The sequence below is a fragment of the Erithacus rubecula genome (genome assembly GCF_903797595.1).
Source record: "Erithacus rubecula genome assembly, chromosome: 2".
NCBI classification, from domain to species: domain Eukaryota; kingdom Metazoa; phylum Chordata; class Aves; order Passeriformes; family Muscicapidae; genus Erithacus; species Erithacus rubecula.
In genome coordinates this window covers 71,708,002-71,734,839 of record NC_136685.1, presented here as the reverse complement: position 1 = coordinate 71,734,839, position 26,838 = coordinate 71,708,002, and the positions used below count along the sequence as shown (strand labels likewise).

The following is a 26,838-nucleotide window of genomic DNA, read 5'->3' as shown; positions in this document are numbered from 1 at the left end:
TTTCCAAAGCTGTGAACCCATGAATTTTCTTCCTCACATAAAATTCCTACAAGGAGTGAAAGAACCAGTCACTGTTCATAAGGCTTGGGTAAACCTCTGGGAAGTCATATGAGCTAAGGGAACTTAAAGCACCTGAACATTCTCCTTATCTTCTGCTGGGCATTCAGGTCAATTCAAAATGTCCTGATGTTCATCCATCACTTCCTGAAATGAGGGTGGCAATTCCACCTCATTGTCATGGCTGTCAAAGTTCTTCAGTGCCTTTTGCATACCAGATATTTTGCAAGACAGAGAAAAAGCCCCACAGTATCACCAGCTTGCTTTCTAAACCACATATTTACCTATGTAATACAACAGCCCCTGTGCAGACAGCTTCACTGACTTGTGTGAGCCTCCTTACCATTTGTCACTCCATTAGTCCATTTGGCCATGCTGATTTTTTGGTCAGCAGACAAGATTCAGCCTGCTAATTCAGAAACATGCAAGTCAGTTTGCACGTTTGTACTAGGTCTCCTGTGCCCTGGACTTACTGAAAGTGCTGCTTTTGTGCACCCAATATCTATGCACATTTCAATTTTTTGTTTGAGGTCACCACTTTAGCTTGATATTTTTTCCTAAACAGATGCTAATTCCAATTGTAAAAGGCATCACAAAGATGAGACTGAAAATGCCAAGAAAAGGATGAAAAATGCAAAAGAAATTGCAAGAGTAAAAATCTCCTGCACTTTCCAACTTATTTGAATAGCTGCATTCCCCACTCCAACTCCTTCCAAGAACAATAGGCATGGTTGCCTAAAGGTCATTCTTTCTTTGAAACCCCAAGTTGTTTGATTGTCTGCTCCAGAGACTGCTGCCCTTTTCACACTTCCCAAATGATGTATTAAAATGTGTCATTCTCTTATGGCAGTTTTGGGCTGTGCTACTACTCATATGTCTATTGTAATCAACATACTGCAAGGCAGTCAGATGTGACATGGCACTCAGAAAATTCAATTAAAATATTTCTTCTTGCTGCAGTCCTCCACAAAAGACAAGAGGAAAAAAAGAAACAAAAAACACAGTAGAAAACAATGCGCCTTATTATTGATGAAAATATTATAAATACTTATTTGTCTGTCAGGCAAATCCCTGTATTCAATGATTCATGACAATTATTACTGAGGAAAGTTCTGTTTTTAGTAATACAGAAAAAGATGAGGCTTGCAAGTAATATCTGACCATTTCAGAATTAAGATGTTCCCAAACATACTTTTAAAGTTTGTTCACCTGATTTTTGAACAGTCAGTCCTGTGTACAACTTCAGATAAAGCAGCAAATCATTTCATCTACCCCAGGAAGCTGTCAATAGGAATTACTGTCCTCCTTTTCATGGCAAATTTTGTCACTTGATGTAGGAGCTGAGTACTTTTCCTCAGGGTGGAAGGCGTGAAGTAGCCCATGACTTGGCTTCCTTCCTCACGCTCCCTTAGGTGAACTCCACCACAGAATCCACACAGAGACCACAGCAAGGCACGTGAGAATCAGAGGTGAAGTGCTCCTGAATGAAAAGCCTGAGCTGTAAAAGGCACTGCCAGAGGCAACAAGGTCAAGTGGAACAAGACCATCTCTGACACTGTAAGATGCTCTCAAGTCAGCTTTTCATCACAATTTGTACCCACTCCCCACAAACACCATTCTATCAAAAGACAGCAGGAGAGTAAAACACTCCAGGCACACTTCATCATGAAGGAACAATTCACCAGCCAAGGGCTTAGAAGCACGTTTTTGACACATGCTGCAGGAAATCCCTTAAACAACTACAGAAGGATAACGCTGGGATCCAACATCAAGATGTAAATCCCTTCTTGTAACATTCCCTTTTTTAGGCTGCTTCCAGAATTCAGTCTCATTTGCATCCAGATTTCTGTTTTATTGCTAAAATAAACTCTTCAATTTTAGTTTTCTGCCATCTTGCCTGAAAAGAAAGCTCAGGATATTAAAGGGCAGCCTGTATGCCTACTGCCTTGAGCAAGGAGGGTTCCTGAAATTTCCTGCCTCAGTCTGGGGACATGGCACCAAGCTGTGTACAGTCATGGCTAGAGGTGGGCTTTGGAGCACAGGGTGACACTGCATCTCTTCAGCCTCATGACATGAATGAATTTGGGTGCAGAACTGATGAGAGAAGGCTTCTGGCTTGCAACTGCTTGTGTGTCTAAAACTAATTCCCAGATATCTTTCTTCCTCTGATGTCTAACACTGGTATTCTTGGGTATAGACAGTAAGAAGCTTGCATGCCATGTAGGCAGTCTCCTTGCTTGAACACCGTGTGTCTCCATGCAAGAGGGAAAATGTTTTTGACCTACTGGAAATCCAGAGAAATCAGCAGTGGCAAATGCACAGGAGATCATCCAGAAGGCAACAGAGGAAGAAAACAAAGCAGAAAAGATAGCCTGAGTTCAACAAAAAACAAAGAAAAAACCAAAACCAACTGAAAAATACCAAAACAAACAAAAACCCCCCACCAACAATAAAACAAAACAACCCTTGGACAAAGTAGTGGATGGTAGCAAGAAGAGCTACAGAATGTGCAGACCAACAAATCCTTTTCTTTCTGAGAACCAGCAAGTGTTATTTAAGAGGAAGCTCATTCACTTTCCTGAACTAGTGAAAATTTTTGTAGAGAGACAGACACAACTAAGACATAGTTCTGCATTATTCATAAAAATATTAGCAGTCTTTGCCTGGACTTGTCTAGGGATTATGATTTGTATGACAAATGCAGCGGTATAAAATCTGCATTCTTTTCCTAGTATGCAACAGGCTATGTCATTAACAATAAGCATGAAAATAGCATTACAAGATCACAGACTGCTTTTCACAGTAAAACATTTTGCTATCTCCCATTCACCATCATAAATACAGTTCAGATTATACATTGCAACACACTTTACATCCACTTTTATAATATGATGGGGAGAGAAACCAATTTGCCTGTCTCATAAACTGCTCAGTATGGGTTGTATTTGTCCCATGGCACAGCTTGGTGACTGCTGTCCTACCTGGACCCCTCACACCCTTCCAGCAGATCTAGCAGGTAACAGCTTCCATTTCCATGTACCCCCCTCCTCCATGAAAACTTCCTAATAATAGCTTGACATACCACAGCACTGACCTGCAGTGGTGGGAAATGGCCAAAGACTTCAGTTGTAGCCATTTTTCGGATATTGGCATAAAGGGTGCAAATCTTAATCATGCTCACTGCAAGTAGTAGGAGTACAACAAGTGGAATGAGTATGAACTTCTTCAACAGAGACTGGTACAGGAAATATTAAGGCAGAATCTCACTCTCTGTCTGGAGGTGACCACAGGTAATCATCCCTGCCTTACTTAATTTTAGAATATGAGCCAGGAACAACTCACCTAATTCTAGGGTAAACTGATTCTACCCCGTAAGACTTACAGCCTTTTAATCAGGCACCATAGCTGGAAAAGTCACAATTGTCCAAAGCATAACTTGAAACTCCATTACTTTCTGCATGCTGGAGCTGAGTTTTCCTTCAGGCCTTCTAGATAAATTTCTGATCTGTGTACAGACTACCAACGAAATTTAAAACAAATTGTTAAACTCCCCAGGGGGAAAGTATATTTCTACCCTATCTCAACTATTCTCTGAAAACAAAATGAGGAAGAAATTATATTCTAACCTCAGGGGACATTACTACCAAGCTACATCTACAGAAACTAGTTTTGTCTCCTGCTGCTGCTTAGTGTAAATAAATAGTTTATGGAAACATCCCCACTCCCAAAATTGTATTTGTAGTTTCATTGTTTAGATATCTATAGACTAGAGACTATTTTTAGCACATCCTGTCAACAATGAAGGGAGAAAACTACCAGGAAGAGGATGCACTAGGCTTTTACATTAACTGGTGGTAAATCTAGTGCACAGGACAGCCTAAGAACTGGGCAGCTGTTTGCTTACACAAGTGTGCTGTGTGTTACTGATTTGTGTTTCCACATTAATTCTTAGTTCACATGACATTATAGATCTCATGATCTTACAGACATAGAGCTCAAAGGAAGAGATTAATATTTTGCTAGTACTGGGGAATGTTTAGATAAACCCAGCCCATGTTGCCTATGGCAGTGATCTCACACAGCAGCAGCCCTGAATTGGGCTTCCCTGGGCAGCCCAGTGAACAACTGCACCTCAACCTGCCATCCCAAGCAAAGTTGATCATCTGCATGCACACTGAAAAGAACTCATTCTTCCAACTTGAAATTGCAAACATTACTCTGTGCATAGTCCAATTTGCTATCAAATGCTTATTGCCTTGCATGCCACTGGAAATCCAGGACTGGGAGTATGCATTTGTAATTTACCACTGCTGTTTTACACAGCTTGCAGTAGTCCACAAAAGTAGGAAAAAAAGTTCCTTTTAGATGAAAACTTGATCTCAAAGGCCATCATGTTAGTCCAAGCCTCACTCAAGGGCTCAGAATGAATTTGTAATAGCTGAGCTTGAGCTTCAGCTTTCATTGTACTCTAAAGTGCTACTTTAATATTCCATGTTAAATGCAGCCTGGTCTCAGCAAGTAATTTTGGCTTAGGTCTTGAAAGTGCATGTTGAAATTTACAACTTGAATTTAAAATTATATGTTGAAGGCCTTGCTTAAACATAGTATAAATTGAAGTTATATTAAAATGGAATTTTAAAGTCAGTGCAAGTGGCTCTGAAAAGAGTAGCATTGCCTTTCAAAGTTTTGATGGAAATTTTACTAAATGAAATAATTATTTAAACTTAAGGGACATTTTTTGCATGTGTGTGTATTTTTAGCACTTTGCAGCAATGGAGGTACATAAATATTTTTTATCTCTAATCCCATATAATCTACAGAAATTACCCAGCATATTTTTAAAAACTGGCATGGACCATATATTGACAAATGAGCCCTTCAGTCTGTGGGCCTATTCTTTCCCCAGAAAATTAAGTCAGGGAATTTTTGACTCTGAAGAAAAACAAAACAAAATCAATCAAAACCAACCCCAGATCTGTCATCTTAGGTTCATTATCCAAGTTTTGGGAATGCAAAGTACATGAACCACGCAAAAATAATAGTGAGATTGTAAGAATTATAAGCATTTTTGTAATACAGAAGGATAACAACATAATCTAGAAAAACACACGTGGATCATAACCTAGTAACGTCATGATAGTGATATTTTCCAGATTGTGACTGAGGTCCCATACATGTGCACTGAATGCTGCAAAAGACAGATTATTCTTCCAGCAAAGCTCTTAAACAAAATTTCAAATGGCAGATTGCCTGTGATGCACTAATGAAGGCATTACAGAACAGCAGTATCTAACTTGGAAAAGATGTCATTGAAAATGGGAAATTGAGTTTGCTGGGATTATGTCACTATTATTTAAGGTCTGATCTGCAACATCAAGCCTTTGCTGGCCTAGCTTTGTTTTTTGTGGGCTTGAAAAAGAAATGTTGTCTGGTAAGAGATATAACTTTGACCAAACTCAGTCGTCCAGTTGGAGGACTCCTCTTCCAGGGTGACTTTTGTTGCATTGCTCTGTAACATTGCAGGTGCAATCTGCATGTTCTTTGCTGGACCTTGCTATGCTAGAAAAACCCAGAGCCTGTAGATTGTCTATCATTCACAGGATTTCCAGCCAAAAACTGGAAGGACCAGAGGATATTAGCTTTCCTCTGTTCAAACTGCATCTCCAGCTGGAGGAGTTACCAGATGTGATTCACCACAGTGCACTTTGGGGAAGGTGCAGGGGAGGGGGGCAAAGCAGAATACAAAACCAGCTGGCAGGAACAGCTGCAGAAACAGTCAAAACAGGTTTCCAGACATCCAGCATTCTGTAAGCTTCTGACAAGTTTCTCAGCCTTGTGTTGAGTGTTCACTCCAATCACCTCCACACCCTTGTTTCTCTGTCTTCTATTTCAGTGTGTCTCCTTTCCTCCCTCTGTCACATTCCTCTCTCCTCCCTTCTCTTATTTTAAATAGAGCCCAAAGGGAGTTTTCCTCCCTTCTGAACCACTGCAAATTTGTTCTGAGTTTTTCTGAATTTCCCTCCTTTCCGCTATAGCCCCTCATTGCCAGCCCCACCATCACACCCCTTACAAAGTCCACAGGACATTTTCTATCTTCACAATCAAAGCATCTGCACAGACATATCCTGTTGGTGGGTACCAACACAGAGTAGCCACAGTCACAGAAATAACTCCTCAGCTGGACTGAAAGGCCACTGCTCCTCTTGCATCCCTAAAAGAAAGGCACCACAGCCTCTTCTCAGACATGCCCAAGGCTCAGGGTATGGACCAAAGGTGTCAGGCTGTGGTGGTCCTGATCCCCAGGTGGGGACAAGCTTGGAATCTGTGAAATGAGCTGTCTGGAGCATGGACAAGGTAGCACAGGCCCACATGTGTGTATATCTGTGTGTACATGCCTGTGTACATCCAGGGGCTGCACCAGGACTGCTGATGACATTAGGGGCCAGAACTGGGAAAAGGAGTCAGGGGACATGGAGAATCTACAGCTCTCTGTATGTGCTGAATAAAGAAACTGAATTCTTCAACTCATCACCACTCAATTTGAAGTGCATTTTCTCATAAATGTAGAACATTTAAAGCTGCATAATACATTATATACTTTTAGAATAACAGATAATATGTAGAGCAACAGAAATGCAGATCTCCATTAACAATAACTGACAATAGCCTTTATTTGGCAGATACAAAACAGATTATAAACCATTTATCTTATTGTTAATCTCCAGTTACTTAGAAGTACGTAGCAAGTACTGCTGTTAAAGAGTTTTGACCTGAGAAGTAATGTCAGCTAATACCACATTAAAAACAATCCCAATTCTACCTTAGAGAACCTCCTTGATAAAAAGAACAAAACTCACAGGACAACTTGGAGTCTGCAGCAGACCCCCATCTCTAAAGGACCAAGACCATATTTCTACTGGGCACTGGAGGGGTACAGCACCCTCTGTACAGCCTTTTCTGCACTGCTTCTACTGCTGGGCCACCTTGGTCCTACTGGGGACAGAAGGAGTGAGATGTGCCACCTTTCATTACTGTGCTATAATCAGTCTAATCTTTTAAACAGTAAGGCACCTTTCCTGACAGTCAGAAAAAGAAACAAAATCAATCCAAAACTGTGCAGGTACACACAATAGATTTTACCCTGCAGAAGAATACTGAATGGAGTCAGTCTGCAGCATTTTGAAGACAACTGAACTGGTATACATTGATTTTACCCCCCATAATTTTCTGTTTTAATATAAATGCAATTACTGTCTCTTTCTCAATAATAATAGCATTTATCATCAAAATACTAGCAGTATAATCTCTTTAAAGATGATCTTTCCATAAACAAACTTAGTTCTATGGTGCTTTAAATCCAACAATACTAATACAGTCATATTTGATTTGTAAAAATAAATTAACTGTCCAACAATATTCTTCTAAACAAGTTGGCTGAATTTAAAATAAAACAAAAATCCAAAGAGACTTATCCCCCATTTTGGGACAATATAAAAAGTGCTGTTTGTTTAATTTCCAGAAAAATTGACCCCTTAGAGCTTTTCTACAATGGGTTTTCTTTTTCCTCATTCTTGCTCAAACTAGGAAAAATTTCCTAAAATTAACATGTGCCTCATTTCATGAATAAAAGGTAGAATGAAGAATGACTTTACCACTTAAATGGGTTATTGGATGGCTATTTTCTGTCACTATAATCTTTTTCCAAATGTATTTCTAAACAAAAAATATGAATAATTGCAGACTTATACATAGAACAGAAAACAAAACAGTATAAAATTGCTTGCCAATATGAAAAGCTCCACATAGCCATCAATTCCAATAAGAGGCCATCAGCAACTAACAGTCTAGCCTGTGCAGATCATTTGGAAGAGTGATGGGAAAGAGAAAGATAGACAACATATTATTTGTAGAGAAGCTATTTGTGCACAGAAAGAAGCAGCAGAAGGTTTTGGATCCAGCCTTAATTTACAGAGATTTCTGTGTATTCTTCCAAAAATGAACCAAGGCTCCAACCATCAGGGTTTGGCAGACTTAGCAATGACAATCTCATATGTTTCTGCTTCCCAATCAAATATGTATCCCCATCTCCCTTGAAAATGACTGCTCCCATGTCAGAAGCAGCAGTACAGATAGTGATCTGCCCATCTCTGCCCTAGTCCACAGCTGGGGTACCAGTGTCTCCCTGCTTCCTCCATGATCTGAGCCAAGACACCAAGGTGCTGTCTGCAGGCTGCCAAGGCACAGCCACCCATTCCCTCCTGCTGCCACTGCTGCAAAGTGGGCAATTGGCCACAGAAACACTTCATCTTCCCAATTTACAGAGGCACACAAACAATGCATGCCTGCAGAGAAAGTGGAAATTGGGAATATAGATGGGTCCGGCTGCATATGTGTAAGGGCACAGCAAAGTGCCACAGTCACAGCCCACCTGTCTGGGCAGGCAGGGTAAGAGCTGAGTAAGGGCTGCAGGAGGGAGAAGGAGAGATGCAAGGTTCCTCTTTCTCCTGTAAGCCAGTCTGTTGATCAGAGGTTGTTAGACTGCTCTGGATCAGCAACTTGCACTAATACGTAGGAGAATAAAAGTAAAAGATGTAATAGACCAAGGCAGGGAGATGCCTGGAATAGCACCTCCCTAAATTTCTCATGGTGTGCCATTCCATGAGATTCTATTTATGTTCTGTTTAATATGGAGGCTGACCTCCCCTGCCTTCTGCTCCATCAAAGCATGCTGCCCACAAGGAGGTAGCTGCAGTACTCGAGACTGTTCTGCTGATCAGCTTCTAATCAAGGCAGCAGATAACATGAAAGAAACAAAATTTCAAGTCTAGTTTGGCCTCTGTTCTCTGATCCTGCTAACCCAATTCATTACAGATTGCTCCAGGCAGCAGAGGGATGTTTTGTCTGCCTCCTTTCTCTCATAAACAGCTTATGCCACAGGTAATTTTTTCCCCCAACTCTGTTCATTCTCAAGCCTCTCTCTCCCCTCCCACATTTCCTCTAGACCCTACACCATCTGTGCAAGCAGTCCTTCTCTTTATGCACACTGTTGCATTCTATTCCTTCTCTCTCTGTGATCTATATTTAGTTGTTTTCCTGTTTATACACCCCTCCAGAGAGGGGTATTGTTGAATGTGACTAGTCAGGAAGAGAAACAATGTGGTCAGAGCACAAATCCTTTCTGAGGAATATCTGGGATGGGAAGCTGTGCAGGACTTGGTAGGATAAAAAACTTCTTAAGATTAATCAGATGCAGAGATCTGAATATAAATCCATAAATCCTCTTAGAGGACCCTGATCAAAATCCAACAATACCTAAGCAGGGAAAGGAACAAAGGCAAGGAAACACATGCAAAGTTTATTCTGACACTGCATGTTGGGCTTTTTTTTTTTTTTTTTTTTTTTGCCTTAGTAAGATAAAACTCTGGGTTTGGAAACCCTACAGTATTTGTGTCTCTTTGCTCAAACTACCAGGAAGCCCTGAATATGAATCCATACATGAAGTAAGCTCTAGGAAAAGTGTACTTAGAGACTGCTGGGGAGTTCAGTGTTGGTTGGTCCAGAACCAAAGTGGTTTTAGTGCAGGAGCAGTAAGCATGAACCTGGTTCTCTAGAAGATGCCTGCAGTGCCCCTGAAATCATGACAGACAAGAGCACAAGAGCTCACCATGTTGGCACAGTAAAGAACTCCAGTGCAGTGACCAGAGTGGCAGTCTGGTCTGAGGGACCTTACACAACAAATAAATGGAGTGTTTCCCATCTTCAAGTTTCTAAGAAAAGTAAGTAGCTTGCGAACAGACTAGCTGTGAAATAAAGCACAGATGTACTAACACTGGGCAGCTTGATAGTGTGGGTATCACTGAAAGTGGGAGCTATTTATCAGTAAGAAATGGAGTCCAGTGGAGAACACATACATCTATTATTTGAACCAAAAGAAATGTCTGAATTTTGCTTTGGAGCTTTATCATTATGATCTATACAGTTCATTTTGATTATCATACAGAATCAAAACCTCTCATAGTCCTTAACATTATGCTAATAAATGCATTGGCAGCCCAGAGAGAATGTTGGGTGAAAGCCATTCACTTCCCTAGCATGATGAACTATGAAAGGAAAAGCTAGGAGGCTTTATAAAGCAGCACAAATATTTGAAAAACCAAAGAGGTATGCAACTGGTGTTCTCATATTTAAGCCATGTGTGTCACTAGTAGATGGTGCAGTGTGTATTAGAAAAATGCCAGTGCAAAGGCAAAAACAACTCTCAGTGGTTAGGACTTCCATATGAATGATGAGCTGCCCTCCCTGACCTGCAGACAATCCTTGGGCATAGGGGGTCCTCAGCCTTTGGTACAACACCAGGAGGGAGAATATGTGGTGATAGAATAAGACATAATGACTTTCAACTGAAAGAGGGTAGATTTGGGTAAGATATTAGGAAGAAATTCTTTATTGTGAGGGTGTTGAGGCTCTGGAACTGCCTGCCCAAAGAAGTTATGGCTGCCCTATCCCTGGATGTGTTAAAGATAATGCTGGATACAGCTTTGAGCAACCTTGTCTAGTCAAAGGTGTTCTGGCCATAGCAGGGAACTTGGAACAAGATGATGTTTAAGGACCCTTCAAAGCCAAGGAATTCTGCCATTCTATAAGAAAGGGAAGGGCTACAGAGTGGAAGTGAGAACAACACAAAAACCTCAGAAGTTTCAAGGAAAGTACATTAGCAGCATGAAATGCTCTGCTGGGCTTGTTTGCTTCAGCTAGTGGCAAGAATGGTTGTTTATAAGATATTTAAACAAGGAGAGGTAAGAGGCTTAGTCTACAGGATGGCCTACAGCAGTGGAACAGAAGATGCATCTGAAGCAGCTGGGAAAAATATGATTTCATTAGGAGCACTTTTCAGGGACAGGAAGAGCCTCTTATAGACCAAAAGGGAAAAATCTACACCTGTGGGGACAGGAGACAATATAGAAAAATGGCTCAACCCTGAGAACAAAAGGGAGGGAACAGGGTCAGAAATTGTTCATTTATGCCCTGAAAATCATTTAAAGAGGAATTTAAACCCTGAAATGGGAAAAAAATATTTTTAAAATAAGTTGCACAATATCAGTTTGGGGAGAGATTTTACTGAGTTTAAAAAAAAGAAGCTATCTTTTTAGCAATTTCAGTTCAAACAGAATGTTAACAAGAATGTGAGCCGATGATCTGTTTGGTGACTGTCAGAACTAAACAATCCTCCACTCTGAGTCAATGAGAGGCTGTGTACAGTATTATGAGATCAAACTCTAATCCTCTTAGTAGCATTTTCCATGGAAAAACTGCCCTACTATATGTATTTACACCGTTAAATGCATTATTCATGTAAATGGCATATATATATATACACACAAAATGACTGTAATTACAACATATCCCTTAGAAATCGTATTATCTGAATCCTTTTCAGAAACTGTCCTGAAAAAGAGCAAAGACCACTAGACATTATTTGCTTATGTTCCCCTTATTGCAAACAACAGAACAGACTGTCTGTTAGAAAAGATGTGCATAGTCTGGTTAGTGTAAAACATTTGTTATACGTGCCCACACATGTCCCCTTCTCTCCTGTATGTATTGATGTCTCATTTGCAACTCAGAGGCAAAGTGTGAGGAGGCTGTGCTAAAGTGGTCAGTTTTCACTGCTGCTGGTGGGACACAGGTATGTAGTCAGGTCTTGGCAAAGAAATTTAGCAGCTTCACCGAGTGAAATGTCACCAAGCAGAAATCTTGCTTTGCTATTTCCGCATCCTGCACACATCATAAAATGTCAAAAATTTTGTGGATTGACCCACTTGACTGTGCATGCAGATATGAAACACCAAACTAAGTAATAAGTAATGTGATAGTGTTTAGTTATATGCAAGAGAATTTAAAAGCAATTATTATAATGTACTGTTTCAATTACAGCATCAGTAAACACCAATATTCTCCCCAGACTTCCTTACTCCAAATATTCCTGCCTGAGGACTCCTCATTGCACCTGCAAAGCCTCTCTTGCCAGTCTAAATATCCGCTTTTATCCAAAGAAATTAATTATTCATGTCATCAAAGCAACAATCAGCAAGCAAGACAGGATACTTCAAGCAAACACTGATATTCCATTATAACTCTGTAATGAGGATTCTAAACCTTGTAAGTTATTATATCATGATAATTTTTTCTGATTAATTCTTTGTCAGTTATACTTTCTACTAACTTCTATAGGATTTTAAAAATAATTCTACTGATAAATTAGTCTGGGTTTTTTTAAGTTCTGTGAGTTTTTTGCTCCAAAAATTATAGCTAAATGCCTCTTTTTCCCCCTTGGAACTCACATTTTAAGTGACTTCAAACAAATATCTTTAATACATTCCCACACAAACATGGTCACTGCATTCCAAAGGGAAAAACAACCAGTATTATACTACATTGCCTGCCCCCATAGCAAAAGTATCTCAGTAACTTTGATAAAATAGCACTGCTAGTGACTTTTTCTGCCTCACCCATTGCATTAGAAGCAGGAATTGCTAAAGCAAAAGAGCTTGCTTGCTTCATAGTAAGGGAAAAACATTAGTAAAAGACAGCACTGTTACAATAAATGACATAATTGTTGGGACTATAGTATTTCAAAGCCCAAATATTTACACAGGTAAATAGACTAAGCCATTTGTTTCTGCAGCAAATCCAAACACACTTCTCACAAAAAAAATTTCCTATTTTGCTTCCTGGCAAAGTCTAGTGATGCTCTGCAAGAGTGGAGTGGGAGATCCCCGTTTGTTATCCAGCTGTCCCCCTTCTCTCCCACCATCTCCCTCTGTTTGGTTCCTTTAGTGACAAAGAAATATGCTCCCACTCCCTATTCCTTCATTTTGGGGCAGCACTGTTGTCCTTTCTCTAGGCCCCTATTTTCAAGAATATTACAGGAACATAATGTCTTCAAGAACACCATTTTTTCTCCCTTTCTCTGTTAAATTTGACAATGCTTTCAAAGCAAAGGGCCAGAAAGGAATGTGAGGGCATGAACAAAGCCTCAATTTTTTAGGAACCTAGGCTAAAAATGAATCCAAATCAACAATTCTATTTTTCAGTAAATTTCCTGTGTTCACACAGATGACTACATGAAAGACACACAGCACACTGACAAATCATCTTTCCAGAAAAGTGAAGGAAAATCAGTGTAATACTCTGACATTTTGGTTTGCGTCCCTGCAGGAGTAACAGAATACCTTATTCACCCACTGCTAGCTGGGAACATCAGCAGTTCAAGATTCTTTGCTGGTTTTATTTAATAAATATGCTTTGTACAGTTTTTAGTTTAGGACGAAAGAGCAAGACACTCTTTAAGATCCAAGACAAGAGTTTGAATTACACTGAGGAAAAGAGAGATTCCTGATTTGACAGTCTCAATATAATTTTTTTCAGAGGCCATATGGATAAAATATTGTGATTTCAGATCCAGATGTATTGGCATGGGCACTTTACCCTCCAACACTATCAAATTTAGCCTTCTAGGGTCACAGGCTTGGCCGGGGGATAACACTTTTTACACATTCAACTATGAGGACACTAATTTCATGTTAGTCCAAAAGTTGGTAATAATACAAGATGTGCTTAAATATTAAATTATAAGGTTGTTTTTGCTTTTTGTTTTTGGTATAGTCCTTGTTGGCCACCAGCCAGAAGACAGAGAAGCCAAGGAAGTTTACCCAGAGCAGACTGTTAAAGCATTCTGATATATCTCGAGTTTTGGAAATGAGGAAGGACTGCTGCTCTACCAACAACAATGCCAGTCTGCTTTGGTGTTAAGTGTCCCTACAAAAAAGCATTACAAGTTTTCTTCTGATTCAGATCTCATTGCAATTCCCCAGCAATTTGATTTGCTTTTCATTTGAATCATACAGGTTTGTACTAGTTTAGGCTTTATGGCATTGTAAATACAACAGACTTAGCTCTTAGCTACAAAGGTAAGGTGCTTTCAGTGGAAGATGTTTTTATGATAAATTACTAAATTAATGCAGGCTAGTTTTAACTTTGTCATGGAAATCCCAAGACGAACAACTACACAGGTTTACTTCTTTCAAGAAGCTGAAATAGATGATGACCGAGCAGAAACCATGAAACTTTACATGATTTCACATATCCAAGGGACCAAATAATCATCTCATTTTCACTGTGAGTTTTTTTCATAAATGTTCAAAAGAAAAAATAGAGGGTGAAAACACAGAGGCAAAACAGGCACAAAAGCTGTCATGCAACACAAAATGTCAACACTGATCTCTTTATTTCACTATTTTCTAAGCTATTGTAGATGCCATCGTAACATTGCTTTAAAATCAGAGTAGAGGTGCCATGAAAATGGTACTATTTAAAGCAGAAATCCCAGACAGACAGACACTCGTGCTCAGCTGGGAGCAGAGCTGAGTCACAGGGATGAAACCCTCAGCAACACACTCAGGAGCTGTGAGCCAAAGAGACTCCCTGGAAGTTTTTTATGCTGCTCTCCCTGAAGGAGAAATGTTCACAAGAAACTAGATGAAGCCAGAATGCAGAGGCATTTGAAGAGAAGTAGGGAAGGACTGTGGTATGTGAGATGGGGACAGTTCTGTGATATGTGGGAAGAACTGCATCTGGGATTTGCTCCAGAGACATCTGACCACTGGACAGCCTCAAAGGTGAGTATCATCCCTGAATCAGCACTTCCCCAGACAAAGCTTTGCTTTTACTGATGACTGCCCAGTTACCTCAGTAAAGTGATGGTGGAAAGCACCAAAAGAGAAGCAGCACAAGAAAAGCCAAAACATGTGATTGCATTGTTTGAGGCTAAAGTGTAAAACAAAAAAAGCTGCATCAGATGAATGATAGGGTGAAGGAGAAGGAAAAAGCAGAACTGTAACCTTACAAGGGAAACATCTGAGAAGGCAAAGTGAGTTTCAGTGGACACCAGGAGGCAAGAGCCCGGTCTCAAGGGGACAGTTTCCATGAGTGTGGAGCTCAGCGTTCCTGCAGCCCAGCTGTGTGATTCTACACCAGCTCACAGCACATTCAAATCTTCAGCCTTTATTTACAAGGGGGAAGAAAAGCTGCAGACAAGAGTAAAGAATCACAGCCCAGGAGGGCAAAACAACTTAATTCCTTCTCTTGTGACTGAAAAATGGGGAGTTGATGTGCCTCCCCGAAGAGACGATTCAAAATCCCAGACAACAACAGCTCTCTGACCACAGAAAGATAAATCAGTGCTTGTAGACCATAGCTGTACTCCATGGAGAGAGCTCTATTCTTATTTCTCTCACAGTCCCACGAATTTCACACCAGCAGAAGGATTTTAAAAGATAGAGTAAAAGGGTAAACTTTCTCTTGGCTGTGGTGCATACAGCCTGTTAAATGTTTTGCAAGTCCCCACTTTCCTGGGGATTGGTTATAATTACCATGGTTGTGCCTGCGGTTAACAACAAGGAGGAAGAGATGAACACAGAAAAATGAGGCAAAAAGCAAACCCTAAACTGATCAATAGAAGAATAAGTGGTCAAGAGCAGAAGCAAAGAAGCAAAACTGATGTTTTTAATAAATAAGGCTCTTCAAAAATGTTAAGTTTTCAAAACGACCCAGATCATCTGCATTGGAAAAGTTTCATTTCACTCATTTGACACATTATGAGAAAGATAGAAATACTAAGTCAAAACCCTAAAACTTTCCTTACAACTCCAGGGAAACAATTTCTCCCATAACATCACAAATGCCTACCTGTTATGGCATTTCTTTCAATACAAACATTCCTCAAATTAATTTCATGGCTTCTTTTACAACTCTCTCTCAACAGAGATATGAAATGTTTTTAAATCAAGCAAGAGAAAAACTGCAGTTGGCACCATTCACATAATTATCTTTGTTATGGGTAACTTACACTCTTTCATAGTGCAATACCCATATCCAAGAGTAAGCTATGTAAGCTTTATCCTGATGTGAAGAGAAATTTTCAAAAAGGCAGTTGGGATAAAATGTATCTTTTGGCAAATAATCACAAGAAGTAGTCTGTGCTTTGGAAGTGACAGTCCTCAAAATCGTTAGCGGTATTTTTTCATATGGGTTTTCCTGTCTGGGAAAAATGAAAAATTAGTTTGCTAGAACACAAAATCCCTGTTGTAGAGAAGACTTTCAGAAATTCATTTCATACCATCAGGCAAAAGATGCTATTAGGGTTGTTTGGTTTTTTATTTTTATTTTTTTTTTCAGGGAAAAGCAAATACAGATGAAGTCATCTGGTGTGTGAGAAGGGATGCTGTAGCATTGATGGCATTAACAGCCATAGGAAAGGAAACCATCTGAAGGCTGCCATAACTGTAGTGATGGAACAGGGGAAAGTGGGTGAATAAATATTATCTGCTTTGCAGAGTAAGTTCTGTGGCCCACCATCCTTATCAGCATTGCCCCTTGGTATATTATGTTGTGACATTAATTTTTCCACAAGAAAAATAGAAGCTCTTGAAGTATGCTTTTAACATGAATTCTTCAATTCTGCAAATGCATAAAAAAACTTGAAATCATGGTGGGAAAAAAATAAATTTCAGCAACTGATTTTGAGAAACTGGTTTGTCTCCAGCTCTGTTAACATGGGTGATTCTTTTTTGTCTTGGATTAGTTTGCAGTTAACATAGTATACATAACTCTGTTTTCAGACCTGAGTAAATGCCCCTAAGGTGCTCATACTTATGACAAAACAGCTTAATTCAGCCACAAATCTAAGGAAAATGCACATTAAAACTTTTTAAAGGAGGAAGCAAAACCTCCCCTCAATCCTCCTCAGTGTAGTTTGACCCAACTTCTGCTTTATTAACTTCATATATTTTCTGCCTTACAATTGCTAAAACTTCACCTTTAAAAAAAGAGGATTAAATAACTAAAATAGAATAGTATTATTACTTCTGACTGGCAGGCATCATAAACCTGGACAACTTCACTGTGCTGAAGAGTTTGAGAGGGATTAATTGATGTCTACTTCAGGGGGGGCTTTCCTGCCTTTACAACACACAGCACTTTTCTGTGTGGGTTCATACAATACACTTTCACCAATTCCTTGAGTAAACCAAACCAAGTGGTCCTCCTTGGGAAGTAGAATTTGAAGAGACGTTGACAGAATGCATAAGTAAGAGCTAAATTTAACTACCACACTTTCCTTCCATCTTTTTATGCTTATTTCACTGGTTGCCACATAACAAAGAAGGTCATTCTCAAAGGTACAAGAATCTGAAAAACAATAGCAGATACATCATCATCTCCATTCTTTCAAATTCAAGCACTGCAATGTGTTTGAAGTCAGCCATACAATGCCACACATGAAAATCATTCACATTTTGAAAATGTCTTGATTTAGCTATCTTAATAATGTTGATTTACTGGAATATCAAAGGAGTTGGTTTTGGAATAAAAATTAGAGATTTTACTTGCCAGAAAAGGGCTTCATGTTTTTATGGCATAATGAAAAGTTATAAAAAAAACTTCTGAAGTATGTTTAATTTAACATCTGCACACACTAAGTGATAAAAAATTTCAAACCTAGTGATATAAATTGGCCTTGAATGTATCACAGAAATATTGTAACATAAGGGCTTGCTTTCAGATTTACTCTTTAGTAATAATTGCAATGCATAATCATACAGGGATAAAGTAGGAACTGTGGTGAATAGTAGCAGATCCAGCATGGTTTCAGGTATTTATAAATACGCTTTTTCAATTGATGCAAATGGGGTGTTTAATTGCTGTCCCAGACATGTTCTGGTCACAGAGGTTGTATGATACAGGAAGATTGGCATGGGGGTCTGCTGATGCAGAAGTTTAAGGCTAAGATATCTTTGAGTCACAGAACCTGTCCACTAGTTGCTGGCAACTTGAAGGTAGAGAAAACAAAGTTGAACTGATGCAGGATTTTCTTTGTTACTCACTAGAAAAAAAACAACACAAATTTCTACTGAAAGAAAAGAAAGGTGAATGTTATAGATAAACCCACAGACACAGATTACCCCCTTGCAAAGACTTCAGTTTATTCACAATAATTCTTGAAAGTAAAACTATTTACTGCTTTTTGCAGTCTCAGGCTCAGATTTGGCCCTGCAGGAAAGAGGTGTGGCACCCCTGAATTACATCTAGACTTCATATGAGTTCACATCTTAAGGTTTAATGAGTTAAGTGTCATTTTGCCAATTAGTATCATTACCTACCACCTGAAGGCACACTGGAAAACTGCATCTTCCCCTGCCTGTGCACTGCCACACAATGCCTAATAATAATCTGAGGAAAAGATTTTCTTCATTAGAAACTTTGTGGTTTTGTCTTCTGTGCTCTAAAAGGTTTGCATTTCCAGTACTCTTGAACTCCTGGCTCTCAGCTAGAAGAGAGCTGTAATTTCTCTAACCCTCTCACAGTAAAAACAGCTCTGCTGAAATATTGATACATTTCAAATACAGTACACTTCAAAGTAGTGAGAGAGACTGAGCAGCAAAGCACAACTGCTCCCTTCAAAGCCTTCCAAAGCCAGCCCATCACCATCCATGCACTCACTGAGGAAATGTGCACCCCAACCTGTTTGCCTGGAAGGCACTTCCCTGCGTGTGAATTGGACCTTGAATGGATGGATCACCTGCTTCCTTACACATCCTCAGTCAGAAAGCTATTCTCAAGGCAGATTTAGTAATCTGGTCTTTTCTTTTCCTTGTAATTTCCTGAATCTTTGTTCTCCAGGAAGCAAAACTGTACTTTGTAAGAGCTGATGGTAACACACACACACACACACACACACACACACAGAGTGTGTCCTGTGTACAGAACCAACTGCTGCTTCTCTGCACTGTTGGAGTCTTTATTAACAGCAAATACAGAATCCTTGCTGAACTGGGAGAGTAAGTCTTGTTAAGTGAACAAAAGGAAATGACTAGCAAATATTTAGATGGCAATTATTTGTACTTGAGTAACTGGTAAATCAAGATAAGAAAGGTTTTTGTTCTGATTTCTGTCTTTCTTTAGAAATACTTCCAGTTACCTGTGAGGAGACAAATGCAGAAAGCACACACAAAAGGAGAGTCTTCTGAAGCTAGCAGAAAAATGCATGAAGCAAATGCTACTACTAATAAAAATATATGTGGGAGAGCTAAACCCTCTGAGAACAGACTTCTTGTGTCACAGGGTCAGACAGGTCATTACACTATGAGCTAAAACTTAAAATTAAATTACACACTTTTCACTTGCATAAAGCTACATTACTCCAAATAAATGCTAGGCAGGAGCTCAGCTGCCCACAGGTTCCAGCCAGTCCCTGAGGTTCAGCCCTTCATCTCCTGCACACCCACCCACAGATGCTCCAGGCACAGGGAGCCTGGCTCAGAGAGCGGAAGGGCACTGCCCTCTCCCTTTCAGTCATTCCATCATTGGTTTGTAGGCATGTGTGTGTCCCATCAGTGGATCAGACAGCACTCATCCCTCAGCCACATGAAGCCCTCTTCTGTTATATGATGATCCCATGCCCCTGCTCTGTGCCCAAACATTCGAGTACCCTGGCTATGTGACCAGAGCCTGTGTTTAGCTCTGTTTAGCCTGTGTGATCTGTGCCAGAATTCATCTGACACAAGCCCATGGATCAACTCTGTCAGCCCTGGCTTGCATGCCAAATACCATCAGATCAAGGAATCATGCAGACACTGAGATGGTGGAAATGGAGCATAAAATGACAATTTGGATTGGTCTTTGGCAGGGTAGGGGCCTTTGAGATAGAATTGATTTTTACAAGGGACAATTAGCATCCAAAAAAGGAAGAGATACTCCCTAGCAGTGTCTCTGTAGCTGGCCCAGGGTCTTGTTCCTGGAAGTCCCTAACTTTCAGAAAGGAGAAGAGACATTTTTCTCACCCTACCAGAAAGACTGAGGAAAGAGACCTGGACAGCTTTTGCATAAAAATCCTACTGGAAAGAAAAAGAAACTCCTTTTCACAGTTACAATGGGGAGGACAAGAAGACACAGGCTTAAACTGCCTTAACAAAACTTGTGTTAGATAGTAGGAAAACCCTCAGACGCTAACAATAATAATGTAAATATATCACATACAGAAGGTGTGGGCATTTACCACTGAAGGCATTCAATAAGAGGTGTCTAAGGAAAACATCTTTGGTGGAAGAGTTTAGATATAGCTGATGCTACCTGAGGAGGAAGAGGAGTCCAGATTAAAGTTTTTTAGATGCCTTCCAGTCCCAATTTTCTGTGATTTTCCTGTGTACAAGTTATCCCTACATCTACCTGCTTAATTTTCCCTTTCTGTACCTCAGCAGTTAATCTGAGGCTTGTTGCAAGGAGCACATATCAAGCCTGAGGCACACGAGACTTTATTTGGGATAAAGTCAGATGCAGTTGGGGAATTGGGAGCAATCCCTTTATTATGAAAGTGTACACATCTGAGTTTTGCCCTCAAACCCAGTGTAAATAGGTAGAAGAGTATCAAAGGACTCGAATATTTACCATAACTCTCCTTTTTTTTCAAATGGGAAATGCAAAGCACAAAAGTCTGAACCATCTGTAATGACACAGCAAGTTGTCAAAATGGCCTGAGAAATGTATTTCCTGGTTCCTCAAGTGACCTAAGGGACTACAGACTCCTCCTGCTCCCTCTCCCTTCCCTGCCTCCCTTCCCCCCAGCAAGAGTACAAGAACTGCAGCACTTCCTCATAAAAGTCTTGCCTGCAGTTAGACACTACAACAGTGTCAGTGCCTTCTGCTGTAACAAGAACACACATCACAAAGATGATCATTACCATGGGGGGAAAATAAAAACTAAAGCTGCCTCAGGGCTCCCACCTTGCAAAGATGTCCTTGGGCTGATAAGCCCCATCCCCTGTCTTAAACTTGCCTCCATTCTGGCTAACATTTGACAGAAAGATTCTCTACCAAGTGAGTAACCATAAAAAATTTAAAAAGAGGACAGAATGAAGGACATACTGCTGATCAGGAGCAGACCTGCTCTTCACACAAGTGCAGAAGAATTCACAATGTTTGTGAGTGAAGCACTGTTGCTCCATCCCACTGTGGAAAAGGAGCAGTCTGGCTCAGCATTTCCTGGGCTCTTTCCTAAGGCTGCTGTAACTTTAACTTGTAGGAAATCAGAATCAGAGCCTGGGATTAGAACCAAAAATCTCTTGTAACAAAGTATTACAAAGCCAGTGCCAGTCCTTTTGCACTAATGCAAGCCTGCACAGGCTTGCTTCCATTTCCTATGTGCCAGTGCTGGAGCCAAAGGAGGACCTAAGCTTGAATCATCCACAGGGGATCTTGCCTCTCAAGCTGACCATGCTGAGGCACAACAGGCTCCAAATTAATTCTGAATTAATTTCCAAGAACTCTGCTAGGCTCTAAGCCCCACACATAGATTAAACATAATTTAGATTCATCATTACCAGTAAGACTAAAAACTAATTAAAATAATTAAAGTGTAAGAATAATGAATTAAAAATACATCAGGAATGCAAAAGTCAGAAACATCTCTAAAAAGAATAAAAGACAATGTTTTAATTGGTTGTTTTCTCAGAAGAAAAAAAAAATACGCTCCTGCATCATTGGAATAAATATTACCAAATTCTTTATATGCTTAGGTATTTCCTAGCTTATTTCAATGGCATCTTTAAATTTTGATTTAAAAATCAAGGGATATTGCTCCCTGCCATAAGATGCATTCCACTGAGTCTCAAAGTCTTTAGCAGATCCCCACTCTGTGTACTTTATCCTGATGGTTTCACATTCATGTTCTTCAACACTCAGCAAGAGCCATAAACAAAGCCCTTTCTCAGATGCACACATGCAGTTCCCATTGACTTTGCTGGATTTTCAGCTGACTTCAATCAGAACTCTGCGCATGCAGAAGGGCAAAACTTGGCTCTGCACATTCAATAAAATTACATCACTAGATACTTTTTAAATGAAGGGCTATGCAGGCCATACTGAAAAATAATATAAACTGAAACCCCTAAACTGCAGCCAAATAAATTCAAATTTCAGCCAGGTTTTTCCAGAATAATAAAAAGGGCATGCATTTTAGGCAAGATGAAATGAAACCCTAATACCATCTAATTTACCAGAGTGCACTCTGCCTCTTTTAGCAGGACAAAGTGTGAAACCCAGCCATTTACACAAGGTGATGATCTTGTTGTTTCAGGTGTAGCAATGACATTGGCATCTAAAACAATCAAGTAAAGGTAGGGTTACAAGCTGTAATCTGCTAAATCCTTTTCTGCATCTGTATCCTGGCTCTGTAAACTATGACTCTCATTACAAGTGAATTTGAAATGTAGAAGACCACAGTAGAAAAAGTAATTAATCATTATATTAATAACTAATATTGTATTATTTTTAATCTACTCTAATAGTGGTATTTTAAACATAATAAATGCCTCAGCCTAGGAGCATCTATCTTAAACCATTCAACCCTTCTTCCCAACTTGCCAAAAGAACAACATAACAAAAAACCCACACAACCTAGTAAAAACAGCTCCCTTCCAAATTTCAAATGACATCGTGCAACACAATTTCTGCCAGGTACATTAGCTAATGCACACTAAGCAAAGCAATGCCCCGTGGGTTTTTTTTCCAGATTTCTTTCCTTTATTTAATTTTTACTTAAGCAATGATGTAACAACCTGTACCATTTTACTGCATCTTTAAAAATACCTACCTACTGGGGTGAAGAATATTGTCACTTCTAAAAAAAAAAAAATCTACCAACAGGCTTCCTCACACTTTCTGTTTGTCTGATAAGCACTTGTTAGCCTGCAATTACAAATTTATACACAGAAGTACTCAGGGATGGAAACCACAGAGGAGAGTTGATGTTCGTGTTTGGTCATCACCCCCTGCCCAAAGAAGAAACATCTCTGATGATTTTCACACTTAAATAGCAGAACAGATTTTATGAATAATTTTTTCTTCATAGCTGGAACAGACCCTATTCTCCACTCCATTATAATACTGAGTCACTTTGCATCAAGTTGGTCATTACTGACAAGCCAGGGAAGAAAGGAGGGAAGTGGATGAAATGCTCTGAAGCTATATGTGTGATAGAATATGTATCAGGAAATTATTTAAAATGAGAAGAAAAAAAACATTGCAGTACAACTTACATGAGGGAAAATTATTTCATAATTATTGAGAAAGTCCAGTAAATCTAACGCTGGTGGTCAAAGGGATTGCAAGGACTTTTGCTTTCACTTTTGGGTTTTTGGGGTTTTTTTGTAAGTGAAGTTTTAGTCTTGCCTGATACAAATGCTGAGTCGTACTGGTCGTTCACTAGATAAGTTAAATAATTACTATGGTGGAATCTGTTTCTCCCAAAGTATGGCACTGTGAAAGGAATAGTTATGAGGTCTGGTGGGGCTCTGCTCTCTCCAGATCAGCTCCCTTCCTAACATCCCCTCCTGACACTGGTGGCCTGAGAAGACACTCATTTGTCTCAGAACTCCTTAATGTAACTCCAGATCTCTGTTGGAGCATGAGTTTAGACTATTTACAATGTGTTACAAGGAACACTTATTCTAGCTTAAACTCTGTTACACGGAGTTAAACTCTGTGATTCTGACTACAGAATTGGGAAAGGAAAGGTACCCTCATCTCTCCCCTCAGTCCTGTTGGGATGCGACTGTTCCAAGGAGGGAGTTATTAGTTTGTTTTAAATGCATAGCATGCCTGTTTGATGATGAAAATAAATTTTTACATGCTCATTTTTCAAGAAAGTTGGTTTTAAATAGTTAGGAAAGAAAATAAATACCAACAAAACACACAGGTCAAAAACTTAGCTTTTTGGCGTGTCCTGTTTAAAGCAATGACACATGAAGAACTTTATGTTCAAACAATTACCTGGTGCTTTAAATAGGACACTAAGGGAATAACATTTCAAAACGTATTCACACAGCATAAAACTAATCCTCCTCCTGGGAGTACCAGTGCAAATCAGAGTAACTCCTCAGAGGTCAATTGAAGTACACCAGCACAAAATAAATGTGAGACAGAAGGGAATCAGGCCCCATCTACCTCTGTTTTAATGCAGAGGTTGCACATCATCTGCAATGGTAAAGTGAACAACATAAATATAAATGACATCTATTCAATTGATCTCACATCCTGCCGACTATTCACAGCTCCAAATACAGGGCTGAAGAACAATGGTTTGAGGAAGACAGGCAGAAATCCGGGTTCTAACCCATTCACACATTCGAATTTGCCAATACCTCCTACTTGGACTGCCTTCATTTCCCCACACTGCTAAAACGTGAAATGTTTAATTTGACATTGTCCCCCCAGCTCCTAAACAACTTCTCCTAAAACAAAGTAAATGAAAAAAATACCAGGAGAGATGCATGGGGAGAGAAGATAAATGCAAAATATGTGGAAACATGAGAATCTATGGAGAAATAATCAAGAGAATCCCTGTCTAACATACCACAGATATATGAAAGCTACTAGCAAATGGATTAATTATTTGGAAACCTAGCACTAAGAAAGAAAGATATGCATGCAGGTGAAGACTAAAAGATGAGGCTGTTTCAAACTCTAGTGTCATTTGTGCTAATTTAAGTGGATTTGTAATTATTTCCTACAACTTCATGATGTCCTGAACCAGCTTCCTCCTCCCCTGCAAGGCTGATAAAAGGACTCCTGGCAACACACTAAATATATTATGCAATGTATTGGATACTACCGAGAAAAAGCACTGAATGACACTGAAACAAAGAACATTGGGTGCTAATATCACCACCTCGAGGGAAAGAGCACCTTTAACTACTTATCACATCAGTAAATGCAGGCATTCTCTTGTACCCCTGCTACCTGCTCCTAACAGCATTTGCTGCATTTAACAAAGTTAAGGCGAATTTTACCTCAAATCTACTCAGGCTCGAGCTCTTTGACCGAGACTTCTTGCGGAGATAGACGGAGAAGAAGCGACGCACTGTGAACTTCTTCATGTTCATGTCCATCGCCCTGTCCCGGCGGCGCGGAGCACGGAGGAGCTGCGGGGAGAGCTAGCGCATCCCGATTGCCCCCGTTTCTATCCACAGGCGGGAGATCCTCCGGCGCTGCTCACGGTGCCGGCCCTGCCGGGGGTCCGGAGCATGCGGGCGCTGCGCTCGGTGCCCCGGGCCGGCGGTGTCGCATCCCGGGCTCGCCGCCCGGCCGTGCCCGGAGGATGACAGCTCCGCGTCCCGGCGCCTCCCGCGCTGCGCTCCCTCTGCTCGCCGCCAGGCTCTTCCAATTTCCTGCTCTCTGAATCACATGGGGAATAGGCACATGCTGCACTTCTGTTTTTAGCTCAGAATTCAGACGCTGCTATAATTACTGAGGGCTGTGGTGGTCAGACTCGAGAAGGAATCGGCTCCCCTGTGAGAGTCGCTCCTGGAAGATGTCGTGCCCCCACCGCCAGAATAGAAGGGTTTGAATCTCCTTTTATTCCGGGGAGTATGCAAAATAGGAGTCCCCCCTCCCACCCTCGAAATTGAAAAGCTCACCATCCTGCTCACTATCGCCCACCCGCTTTACATTGAAATACATAACACTGGCACAGCCCTGAAAATAGAAAGCACAATCTAAATGGTAACTATTACTATTCTCATTGTACTACAGCAGGGAGCTACAGCCCTTCTAGGAGGTTAAGTATGTACATCTATTTACAGGCTGTAATTTTGAGCTGCATGGCAAGCGGGCAGACTTACAGCTGCACCCCCACCTCCCCGCAACAAAATCACATTTTTCAGCATTTCTTCAAAAACGAAGGAATCTCAGTGTGTTCCAGAGACCAAAGAGCTTCCTCTGCCTATTGCACACAGTTCAGGCTCCTTTTCCATGGCAGCCTTTCCTTTCGGAGTACTGAGGAGCACCTAGACATGCCTCTCTACCGTAACCACACATAAAAAGGGAATTACTGTGATGACTTATTAATGACTGAGATAAATAAGCTCAGGGAGAGCAGACATCACTACAGCCTGAGAAGACTTGGAGGTTAAATGACAACACCTCTCAAGTCCATCTGCTCTAAAAGAGAAGTGCATTTTGCTTTACATACATTCTGGGCTCTGCTGTGAACTACCTTGGCTAGCAATGCCTGTCAGTATCTGCTTTTTTCTCAGGTTCTCTGTCCCATTCTTCTGCCTAAAGCTCACCATGGTCTATATTTACCCAGAGAATTATTAACAAGAAAAAAGAAAACAAAAAAATATTTTGGCATTTATGGTTTAATTAAAAGGAGGCTAGATTGGAAAGGCTGCCATTAGTGCTGGGCTCTATAATCTCATAGAACCTGACTCTGCTGTGCCTGGACCCTGGTGCTACCCCAGACTAAGGTAACTGTTTCACAGTGACAATCTGGACAGTCTGATTTTTCCTTACCTTTCCTCAGCACACCTTCTGATTGCTTCTCTAATTCTCTTGGTTTGCAACAAAAATACCTTTGGGGGCTGCTTTCACTGTGCTGCCCCAGTGCAAGCCCTGTCAAGCTCAGGAGCCCTTTGTCATCACAGTTCCCTTGTTTCCCCAACTAAACATCCTGGAGCAGAGGCCAGTGTCCAAGAAAAAAACCTCAGGTATGTATAGGTACACCTATACACAGGCAAAACAATGAATAGGCTAAAAGGCAATTTAGTTGGTCAATGCCAAAATTACTTTCTGATGCAGCCTCTCTAGTCAAGTTTTGTGTCTCCTCATAACCTTGCTGCAGTGCAATCTGCAAAGGCCTCAGGCACTCAGCTGATTATTTGAGCTCCC

At 40.4% G+C, this 26,838-nt stretch overlaps 1 protein-coding gene across 1 annotated transcript in view; it reads right to left on the bottom strand.

Moving 5' to 3' along the window:
- Positions 1-25,281, bottom strand: part of LOC306798661 (ribosomal protein S6 kinase alpha-2) — a 150,402-nt gene extending 125,121 nt beyond the window's left edge. The window contains exon 1 of the mRNA XM_079298863.1: positions 24,960-25,281. Coding sequence (XP_079154989.1) covers positions 24,960-25,058 — 99 coding nt within the window. The 5' untranslated portion in view covers positions 25,059-25,281. The remainder of the gene's footprint in view (positions 1-24,959) is intronic.
- Between the last annotated feature and the right edge of the window lie 1,557 nt (positions 25,282-26,838).